The sequence below is a fragment of the Lynx rufus genome, unplaced genomic scaffold (assembly GCF_022079265.1).
Source record: "Lynx rufus isolate CCGP_SWC_20201006 ecotype Redwood Valley unplaced genomic scaffold, mLynRuf1.p SCAF_14, whole genome shotgun sequence".
NCBI lineage: Eukaryota > Metazoa > Chordata > Mammalia > Carnivora > Felidae > Lynx > Lynx rufus.
Genome location: NW_025814828.1, coordinates 45,671,671 through 45,683,860, shown reverse-complemented (window position 1 = coordinate 45,683,860; position 12,190 = coordinate 45,671,671). Strand labels below are relative to the sequence as shown.

The 12,190-nt window shown below is 34.6% G+C and overlaps 1 protein-coding gene across 7 annotated transcripts in view; it reads left to right on the top strand.

The window, feature by feature from the left end:
• ATRX (ATRX chromatin remodeler) overlaps positions 1 to 12,190 on the top strand; it is a 322,803-nt gene that overhangs the window by 218,844 nt on the left and 91,769 nt on the right. For all 7 annotated transcript variants that reach the window (XM_047076254.1, XM_047076252.1, XM_047076256.1 and 4 more), the window contains 3 exons: positions 2,406 to 2,536; positions 3,044 to 3,132; positions 3,261 to 3,433. In XM_047076254.1, coding sequence (XP_046932210.1) covers positions 2,406 to 2,536; positions 3,044 to 3,132; positions 3,261 to 3,433 — 393 coding nt within the window. The remainder of the gene's footprint in view (positions 1 to 2,405; positions 2,537 to 3,043; positions 3,133 to 3,260; positions 3,434 to 12,190) is intronic.

Below are 12,190 nucleotides of genomic sequence, written 5' to 3'. Positions count from 1 at the left end.
GTTGTATTGAACGCTCCTGGATCAACTAGGATGGTCTTCTTTACTTTAGGCCCCGTATCTTGATTGAATCTGCAAAGTTCCTTTTTTCGTAAGGAATAACTCATGGGTGCCTAGGTTTGCAATGTAGATATATTTGGGAGACCATTATTAGTTTACCTCAGACCCCATGATAACATCTCATGTAAAAACCATGGATGTAAATGAGGTTGAATAACAGATTGCCCTGCTTAATTCATTATGTATTCACCTAACCTTTTTTGGCAAGTTTTCCAAATAAAGTCATTTGGAAGTCAAAAAAAATTTTTTTAAGATAGAATGATTCAATAACGATAGTACTTTTTTTGAGTAGACAACATTTTTTGTGGATGTTTATTTGGCTACCTTATTAGCATATGTTTTTTATGTGGTTTGCATTCCCCACAAAGAATATCAATGCTAATATAAGTCAGTAGTGTAGATAGAAGAAACTTTTTTTCCCTTTTTTGGTAGAAGTTTTTTCCCTTTAAAAATTTTCTCCCTTTTGGGGGACCTGGGTGGCTCAGTTGGTTAAGGGTCCGACTTCAGCTCAGGTCATGATCTCTCAGTTCAGAGTTCGAGCCCCACGTTGGGCTCTGTGCTGACAGCTCAGAGCCTGGAGCTTGTTTCAGATTCTGTGTCTCCCCCTCTCTCTGCCCCTCCCTTGCTTGCTCTCTCTCTCTCTCTCTCTCTCTCCCTCTTTCTCTCTTAAAAAGAAATAAACATTAAAAAAATTAATTTCTCCCTTTTTCTGTCTTAGGCCTAAAAAAGTCGTATAAAATTTCTCTATAATAGACGATATTTATGTTATTTGCAAGAGTAATTTTTCCCCCACAAAACAAAAATAGGCTTTTAAGTCTTTGTTGGAGAATAAAATGATATAGTTTCGATTACCTTTTTTTTTAATCCCTCTTTCCTTTACATTAATTTAAAGACTCATAAGGCATTCAGTGATAGAACAGCTGGGTAGAAGATCAACAAGGAAATACAAGACTTGGAAAGCACTATAAACCAACTAGACTTTAACAGATATCTGTAGAACACTCCATCTAGCTGCAGCAGAGTACACAGTCCTCTCAAGTACACATGGAACATTCTCCAAGATAGACCATATTTTAGACTTTAAAATAGTTTCAATTAATATAAAAGGATGAAATCACACAATATTTTTTTTAACCGCATGGCAATGAAATTAGAAAACATTAACAAAAGGAAAGTTAGAACATTCACAATTGTATCTAAATAACACAGCCCCGAATAGCCAATAAATCAAAGAAAAAATCACAAGGGAAATTAAAAAATATTTAGAAACAGATGAAAACAAAAACACAAGGTTCTTGAATATGGGATGCAAGTAAAGCATGCTTAAAGAGGGATAATTACAACTGTAAATGCCTATAATTTAAAAAGAAGGAAGATCTCAAATTTATAATGTAATCTTTTACCTTAAGAAACTAAGAGCAAACTAAACCCAAAGCAAGTAAGAAGAAGGAAAGAATACAGACTAGAGCATAAATAAATATAAAGGAGGAAAAAAAATAGAGATCATTGAAACCGAAATTTGGTTCTTTGAAAAGATCAACATAATATCTTTTTAGCTGTACTTAAAAAGTAATAAATAGAGGAGACACACTAAAGTCAAATGTGAAAGAGTATCACTTACATTATGGAAATGAAAAAATTATAAGGGAATGCTGTGAAAGTTGTATATCAAGAAATTAGATAACTTCATTTTCATAGAGTGATTTCTATCATACTTAGTAGAAATACCTCTTATAAGAATAATCAGTACCAGATTTAGTGTTTCATACGATTAAATTTTCTCTTGCCATGAGTGGAGGCAAGATTTACTAATTACTGGTGAATTTGCATCTTTTGAAACTGGACAGAAAAATATGTTATTGTTTAAATGCTTTTTGTCTTTTAATCGGCTTTGTTTTGCATCTTACTCCCTTGTTAATTTTGTCATATTAGTGAAATGTGCATTCATTTCATTTTTATTTCACTTTCATAGAAAAATGTGATTTTGTTGAAATTACTCTGGGCAGAAGAAATTTAATGTTTTTAATATGAAAAACATAATTTTTAGGAGTACATTTCTTTGTGTAAGAATATTTGGAAAGAATTGTCAAAAGATTGGATACAGAAAGGCTTTGTCTAAAACAAGAGTTTTTTTAAGTTTTTATTTAAATTCAAGTTTTTTAACATGTAGTGTAAATTTTGTTTCAGGTGTACAATGTAATGATTCAATACTTCCATACATCACCCTGTGCTCATCATGACAAGTACCCTTCTTAATCCCCATCATCTCTTTTAACCCATCTCTGCCCACCTCTCCCAACATAGAGAATTCTTATGTCTCAACATTAACTGCTTTTTTTATTGATCAGGTGTAGGTAATAGCAGTGAAGGTGGAAGAGGAAAGGCAGGTGCAAAACTTTTCCAGGATTTTCAGATGTTAAGTAGAATCTGGACTCATCCTTGGTGTTTGCAGCTGGACTACATTAGCAAAGAAAATAAGGTAAATCAGGTAACCTTAAAGGTATCTGTTGGAAGCATAGGAAAAATGTTGAACTATATAAACTTACTGTATATTTGAATTTTCTTTTGCTTTGTGGTACAGTAATTCAGCTTTATTTCTAGTTAATTTCTGTATGTTAGAATGCATTATGATTATGGAAGGAGTATTAAATGTTATTCTTAACATCTTGCATAACCATGGTAAAATGACCAAAATTAAGAAATTAACATTGAGTCTATACTATTAACTAAACAACAGACTTTAATTAGATTTCATCAGTTTTGTATGTATGTCCTTTTTCTTTTCCATGATTCAATCCAAGACCTCACATTGCATTTAGTAAGCATATCTATCCTGTCTCCTTTATTTTTTCTAATCTATGATAGTTCCTTAGCTCTTTCTTGTCCCATGAAAATTAATTTATCCTTAGATAAAATAAATATCATTATAATTTTCAATAGAAGTTGAAATAAACTATTAAAATATTCATCATTTTTTTTCCTCTAGGGATACTTTGATGAAGACAGTATGGATGAATTTATAGCTTCAGATTCCGATGAAACTTCCATGAGTTTAAGCTCCGATGATTATACAAAGTAAATTGAATACTTTTTGTGTCCTGTGTTAACACATTTAAAATCCCTAATTGCTGATTGTCCTCTCATAATTGGCATTTGTGTCTTTACTATGCTTTCCTAACAGTTTAAATTTATTCCTTTTTTAGAAAGAAGAAAACAAAGGGTAAAAAAGGAAAAAAAGATAGTAGCTCAAGTGGAAGTGGCAGTGACAATGATGTTGAAGTGATTAAAGTCTGGAATTCAAGATCTCGAGGGGGTGGTGATGGAAATGTGGATGAAACGGGAAGCAATCCCTCAGTTTCGTTAAAGCTGGAAGAAAGTGAGTCTAATGAATGTTGCCTTTATCATGGAACATTGATTTAGAAAATATCATGGCCATGGTTTTCTCAGTTATTAATTATCCTTACTCTTTTGCTCAAAGGAATATCTTTCCTCAGCTTGTAAGCATCTAGAATAATCAGGTCACATAATAACAAGTATCTGGTGAATGTTTAATTCTAAGCAAGTCATTGTGCTCTCTCTGGTATTTAAGAGGAAAGGAAGAAAGAAAAGCTAGTGTTTATGTATATGTATATAAACTGATTGCTGTATTGTTTTCACTCCATGCATTAGCTAACTTAATTCTTGAGTAGACTTGCAATGCTGTTGATAATTTTTATTTTTATAAATGATTGGTACAAGTGAGACTCAGACCTAGACACATCTAATTTCAGAACCACCATGGTATTTTCACTTAACTACATATAAATGACTAGAAACATTGCTTATAATCAAGTATGGTTGTAATTAACTCTGTACAGTGAAAGTAGTGTTAATAGTTTAGGCTTTTTCCTTTGTAATTTGTCATAATCTATAGTTGTATACTTTAAATTTTCCCTGTATCATGTACAGCTTATCACCTCTTTTGCTTTCTCTTTCTCTTTTTCTCTTGTGCATGAGTGTACATACAACTGAATGTCTTTTGAAGTTTATTTATTTAATGTTTATTTTTTGGGGGGGGAAGACAGCATGAATCGGGGAGGGGCAGAGAGAGAGGGAGACAGGATCCAAATCAGACTCCAGGGTCTGGGCTGTCAGCACAGAGCCTGACGGGGGCTCAAACTCCTGATCTGTGAGATCATGACCTGAGCCGCAGTTGGACGCTTAACCAACTGAGCCACCCAGGTGCCCCACAACTGAACATCTTTGAATTTTCTACTGGCTAAAGTTGCTTTGACCTATATCTTGATTTGAAGGGTTAGTGTTAAGGCCCCATATATCCTAGTGTTGCCTGACTGGGTGTCTAGGAATTCCAAAGCTGGGACTAAAAATCTGAATATTTGAAATAGCAAATATCTAAAGACAGAACAGTGTAAATAGCTCTAAATAGTTGTCACTTGAGAATCATGTAGCAAAGCAGTTTACTGTAAAGGGAAGAGAGATAGGTGCCACCTAGGTAAATGACCTTGAGTTCAAACAAGCATGGCTGGGTTTTGGGCTGCAGCTGAACTAATTTGGTGATTCCTTAATAAACATTTCACTCTTCAAGGAATAGGGGGAAGAAAAAGTATTTGAGGAAATAATAGCTGAAAACTTCCTTAATGTTGGGAAGTAAACAGAAATCCAGATCCAGGAGGCACAGAGAACTCCCTTCAAAACCAGTAAAAGCAGGCCAACACCAAGATATATTCTAACTAAATTTGCAAAATATAGTGATAAAAACATCTTAAAAACAGCAAGACAAAAGAAGTCTTTAACTTACAAGGGAAAATCCATAAGGCTAGCCGGAGATTTCTAAACAAACTTGGCAGGCCAAAAGAGAGGGGCATGATATATTCAGAGTGTTGAGTTGGAGAAATCTGCAGCCATGAATATTGTATCCAGTAAGGCTGTCATTCAGAATAGGAGAGAAATAGTTCCCCAGACAAACAAAAACTAAAGGAGTTCATGACCATTAAACTAGCCCTGCAAGAAATGTGAAGGGGACACTTTGGGAAAGAAGGACCAAAATCGACAAAGAATAGAAAGGAACAGAGAAAATCTTCAGGAACATTGGCAAAACAAGTAATAAAATGGTACTAAATTCATATTTGTCAGTAATTACTCTGAATGTAAATGGACTAAGTGTTCCAATCAAAAGACTTAGGGTGTCAGAATGGATAAAAAACCAAGACCCATCTACATGCTGCCTACAAGAGACTATTTTAGACCTAAAGACACCTGCAGATTGAAAGTGAGGATGGAGAAACATTTATCTTGCAAGTGGACATCAAAGGAAAGCCAGAGTAGCCATGCTTATTTCAGACAAGCTAGGTTTTAACCAAAAACTGTAACAAGAGATGAAAGGGCATTCTATCATAATAAAGGGGTCTGTCCAATAAGAAGATTTAACAATTATAAATATTTATGCCCCCAACTTGGAACACTCAAATATATAAACAGTTAACGGGACACCTGGGTGGTTCAGTTGGTTGAGCATCTGACTCTTGATTTTGGCTCAGGTCCTGATGGGTTGTGGGATCAAGCCATACATTGGACTCTGTGCTGAGCATGGAGCCTGCTTAAGATTCTCTCTCTTTCCCTCTGACCCTCTCACCCCCTCGCACTCTGTCTCTGTAAAATTAACATAATAATATAAAACAGTAACAAATACAAAGGAATTAATTGATAATAATATAGTAAGAGTAGTGGACTTTAATACCCCACTTACATTAATGGACAGATCATCTAAACAGAAAATTAACAAGGAAACAATGACTTTGAAGGACACACTGGACCAGATGGACTTATCAGATATATTGAGAACACTGAATCTTAAAGCAGCAGTATACACATTCTTCTTAAGTACACCTGGAACATTCTCCAGAATAAGTCACATGCTAGGTTACAAATGATGCCTTAACAGGTGCAAAAAGATAGAGATTATATGATACATATTTTATGACTACAATGCTATGAAACTAGAAGACATCCACAAGAAGAAATTTGGAAAGACCACAAATACATGAAGGCTAAAGAACATCTAACTAAAGAATGAATGGGTCAACCAGGAAAGTAAAGAATAAATAAAAAAAAATACATGGAAACAAATGAAATGGGAACACGGTGGTCCAAAGCCTTTGTGATGCAGTAAAAGCAGTCAGAAGAAGAAGGTATATGGCAATGTAGGCCTACCTCAAGAAGCAAGAAATATCTCAAATACACAACCTAACCTTAAACCTAAAGGAGCTAAAAAAAAAAAAAAAAGAATAACGAATGAAGGCTGAACCAGCAGAAGAAGTATAATAATAAAGATTAGAGCTGAAATAAATGATACAGATGACAAAACAAAAACACCCCACTAAATAGATCAATGAAAGAAGGGGTGGCTTGTTGAAAAAAAATAATAAAATTGGTAACCCCCTAGCCAGACTTATCAAAAAGAAAAGAGAAAGGACCCAAATAAATAGAATCACAAATGAGAGAAGAGAGATCATAACACCACAGAAATACAATTATAAGATTATATTATGAAAAACTATATGCCAATAAATTGGGCAATCTGGAAGAAATGGATAAATTCCTAAAAACATATAAACTACCAAAACTGAAATAGGAGGAAATAGGAAACTGGAACTGATTGATAACCTCCAAGGAAATTGAATCAGTAACCAAAATTTTTCCAGCAAACAGAAGTCCAGGGCCAGATGGCTTCCTGGGGTGCAAGGGTGGTTCAGCATTCACAAATCAATCCACATTAGTAAAAGAAAGGATAAAGAACCATATGGTCATTTCAGTAGATGCAGAAAATGCATTTGACACAGTACAGCATCCATTCATGATGAAAACCTTCAATAAAGTAGATTTAAAGGGAACATACCTGTACAGAATAAAGGCCATATATGAAAAAACCACAGCTAATATCATCACTAGTGGGGAAAAACTGAGAGTTTTTCCTCTGTGGTCAGGATCAAGACAGGAATGTCCATTCTCACCATTGTTATTTAGCATATTACTGGAAGTCCTACCCACAGCAAATAGACAACAAAAAGAAAGAAAATGCATCCAAATCAGCAAGGAAGGAGTCAAAATTTTACTATTTCCAGATGCCATGATACTCTATATAGAAAACCTGAAAGAGTCCACAAAATTTCTGTAACTTTTAAATTCAGTAAAGTGGCAGGATACAAAATCAATGTACAGAAGTCTGTTGCATTTCTATACACCAATAATGAAGAAGAAGAAACAGAAATTAAGGACTCAGACTCATTTACAATTTTACCAAATGCAAGAAGATTCCTGGGAACAAAGTCAACCAAGAAGGTGAAAGACTTATACTCTGGAAAGTATGAAATCCAGATGAAAGACATGAAGAGGACACAGGGAAATGGAAAGACATTTCACGCTCATGAATTGGAAGAACAAATATTGTCAAAACGTTTATGGTACCTAAAGCAATCTACACATTTCATGTTATCCCTATCAAAATACCAAAAGCATTTTTTCACAGAGCTAGAACAAAGAATCTTAAAATTTGTATGGAACCACAAAAGATCCCAAATAGCCAAAGAATCCTTGATAAAGAAAGGAAAGCTGGAGGCATCACAATTCCTTATTTGAAGTTATATTACAAAGCTGTATTAGTCAAAATATTATGGTGTTGGTGCAAAAAGACACATAGATAAATGTGTTCAGAATAGAAAACCCAGGAAGGAATCCATAACTACATGGTCAGTTAATCCTTGACAAAGCAGGAAAGAATATCTAACGGGAAGAACATTGTCTCTTCAACAAACAGTGTTGGGAAAACTGGATAGCAAAATGCAAAAGAATGAAGCAGGACCACTTTATTACTCCATACAGAAACATAAATTCAAAATGGATCAAAGACATAACTGTGAGACCTGAAATCATAAAAATTCTAGAAGAGAACACAGGCAGTAAGTCTTCTGGCATTGGCTGTAGCAAGTTCTTTCTAGGTATGTTTCCTGAGGCAAAGGAAACAAAAGTAAAAATAAACTATTGAGACTTCATCAAAATAAAAATCTGCACAGCAAAGGATATCACCAACAAAACTAAAAGACAACCTTTGGAATGGGAGAAGATATTTGCAAATGACATATCTGATCAAGGGTTAGTATCCAAAATGTATAAAGAACTTCTAAAACTCATTACCCCCAAAATGAATAATCCAATTAAAAAATGGGCAGCCGACATGAACAGACATTTTTCCAAAGAACATATACAGATGGTCAGTGGACACCTGAGAAGATGCTCATCATCGCTTACCATCAGGGAAATGCAAATCATAACTACAATGAGATATCACCTTATAACTGTCAGAATGGCTAAAATCAGCATCACATGAAACAACAGGTGCTGCTGAGGATGTGGAGAAAATGGAATACTTGTACGCTGTTGGTGAGAAGGCAAACTGGTGCAGCCACTCTGGAAAAACAGTATGGATGTTCCTCAGAATGTGAAAAATGGAACTACTCTATGATCTAACAATTGCATTACTGGGTATTTAACCAAAAAATACAAAAAAAGTAGTTCACAGGGGGTACATACACCCTATGTGTATGGAAGCATTTTGTAAAATAGCCAAATTATGGAAGCAGCCCAAGTGTCCATTAACAGATAAATGGATAAATAAGAGGTGGTGTGTGTGTATGTGTGTGTATATGTATACACAATGGAATATTACTCATCCATAAAAAAGTGTGAAATCTAGCCTTTTGAAATGACATGGATATAACTAGAGTGTATTATGCTAAGCGAAATAAGTCATTCTGAGAATGATGGTTACCGTAGGGAGGTGAGTGGGGGGAATGGGTTAAATAGATGATGGGGATTAAAGAGGGCACTTATTATGAGCAGTGGGTGTTTTATCAAAGTGATGAAACCCTGTATTGTACACCTGAAATGGATATTACACTGTATGTTAACCTACTGGAGTTAAAATAAAACCTTAAAAAAATATAAAGCATTTCTGTCTTCAGTACCTCTTTGGAATAGATTTTAGCCTACCTAGACCCTTGTTTACTTCTCTTATAAATCAGAGGAATAGTAAAATTAAATTACAAAATTTTCCTCTTTATTCTTCTCTGCTGTTGTCCCGTGAAGGCAGTTTATTGTCACTGTTCATCTTCCAGTTAGATTTAAAGAATACTTTTCTAAGAATAGTAAAGGAATAGTTGTAATTGAATTTATTAAGAAGCTCTTTTTCATTTAAATTTCTCCTCAGTTGTCTCATAATTGTAAATAAATAGCTTAAAATTTATGTGGTCCTAGGAATGATTTTCTTAAAATATTCTTGTTGAAATTTTTTTGTAACTTATGGTTAGGAGAAGAGGGAGAGTAGACTAATTGGTATGCCCATCCTGTGCTATAAATGGGTTAAATAAAAGTATGCTGAGGTACTGATCCCTTTGTCACTTACAAGTACAAGTGGGTACTGAGGTAGCTGGGTCACCTCTAGAAATGAGCAACCTCTTCCATTTTCTCTGGGTTGCTATGTAAATAGTATTGTTTTCCATATATGTCATCATATAAAAATGGTTGGAAGGAATTGGGGCAGAGAGTAGGTGGCTGACTATATGTCATGAACTTAAAAGCAGATAGGGAAGGTTGTGAGTCCCAAATGACAAATTTTGACTTCTTGTCTAAGGTCTTTACATTTTAGGTGTGTACAGTCAAATAGAAGTCATTCATATGTAGATGTATCTTATATTTTCTTCAGCTGTGTACATGTATAGTTTATTAGAAATATTTTCCAGAACAAATTGATGATAAAAATCTATTTTGGGGGGTACCTGGGTGTCTCAGTTGGTTAAGCATCCAACTCTTGGTTTAGGGTCAGGTCATGATCTCACAGTTCATGAGTTCAAGCCCAGCATCAGACTCTGTGCTGACAGGGCAGAGTCTGCTTGGGATTCTCTCCCTCCCTCTCTTTCTGTCCTTTCCCCATTCATGCTTTTCCTCTATCTCATATTTTTGTAATTTAGATCTAGATTACTCCAAATAAGACTGAGTAGATCATAGTGTATAGACACATATAATAGGTATTGTGTAGCTTTTTACAAAAATAATTATTTTCTTGGCAACTCAGTGGCTCAGTTGGTTAAGCCTCCTACTGTTCATCTCGGTTCAGGTCATGATCGCAGGGTTCGTGAGTTCAAGCCCCCTGTCGGGCTCTGGGCTTACAGCGCAGAGCGTGCTTGGAGTTCCCTCTCCCTCTTTCTCTGTGCCTACCTTACTTAGGCAGTCTCCCTCTCTCTCTCTCTCTCAAAATAAATAAATCAACTTAAAAAAAATTAAAAGTTATATATAATTACTTTCTCATAGGAAATGTAAGAAAACCTAAATAGGAAGGATTAAAGGGTTAAAATGTTGCATTTAGAATTTGAAATGAATATTAATTAAGTAGGTGGTTATAATTGAGCTATGATTTTCACTGCATATTTCATTTTTACTTTCAATGAGTTGCTGTTACTTTTTACAGTAGCTTTCTGAATGTTTTCAGAAGCAATATCTTGAATACGTCTTTTAAGTTAACCTTATGGCATCCCTATTTCTATTTTTCAGTATTTTATTAGAAGGACAGTCTTTTTATGAGGAAATGACTATGTAAACTACAAAGTATTCAATTCATTATTATTTCACTATTTTTAGAGTAAGCTTCATTGGTGAGCATTTACACTTTAAAATGTCTGTAATTTATTATATGGGTATAAACTTCTGTGACAGAATCCTTGTATGTGATATAGGAGCATAAAATTAGCACTAATAAACCACATTTATTCATTTGACAAATATTTATTTGAGTGCTTACTATGTGCCAAGCACTGCTGTAGAAGCTTGGGTTATATCAGTGAACAAAATGCACTCATGGAGTTTAACATTCTACTACTAGTGCTATATAGATACATAATACTTTAAAGATATGCTTTTTCTTATAAAACTGCTGTGTATCTTGCTGCAAATGTAGTTACATATATATTTAGAAAAATGTGCTTCAAGAAATTACAGGTAATGTTGTTGCTGTTCGTTTGTATTCCTGTTGTGCCTTACCTTGTAAACATTTTGTGATATCCAGAGTGGATATTAAGAAGTGGCTTTGATTAATTAATTTACTTTTTCTTGTCATGTATATAAGGACGAGGTTATAACAGAAGTAATAGTTAATCCATGTGGATGATGAAATAAGAATATTCAACATAAAATACCTGTTTGTAAGTTTTAATTAGATATTCAGGATATTCATTAACTGGAGTAGCCCTTGTATTTCTAAACCAGTTTTTAGTTTTTTAGACATTACTATAGAGTATTGTGATTATATCCAATAGGATCAAAATTCAAATGGAATCTTTTGTATTTGCACAGAAATTATCATCTATCCAAGACTTCTTACCTAGCTACCACATTTTTTTTTTTTGCTACCACATTGTTACTAACTTACTGCCAGCATTTTTTATTGCTAACATTTTCACCTTAGATAAATTACCCTTAGTGGGTAACCATTGCTGAAGTTATGTGTGATCTGTGGAACTGCAGAATTCCCTAAAGGAATTTGTTACTTGGCCAGTTGACTAATTGTAGAATGGAGTTTAGTTAACATTTGCTTCATAAGCTATTTGTCAGTGGCCCCCAAGACCACCCTGAGGTTCAGTGATTCACAGGGACTCAGCATATAGTTATATTCAGGTCTATGATTTCTTACAATCAAAGGGTACAAAGCAAAATCAGCAAAGGGAAAAGGCACATAGAGTCCAGAGGAAACCAGGCATAACCTTCCAAGAGTCTTCTCCCAGTGGAGTCACTCGAGATGTACTGATTTCTTCAGAAATAAGTTATGATAACATGTGAAGTGTCATCTACCAAAGAAGCTCATTCACTAGAGACCCAAGTGTCTAAGTTTTTTTATATATGTTTTAAACACTGTCTGTCTGATGCATACCAAATTTCAGCCTCTCAGAAAGAAAATATGTGTTCAGAATAAGCCACTCTAGGCACAGTGAGTCATTCTCATCAGGGAAAGTTTTATATTAGTACAGAGAGCTGTTTACCATTCAAGTACCCAGAGCCAGCCTTGCAAAGCAGGCTTTTCTAAGATGCA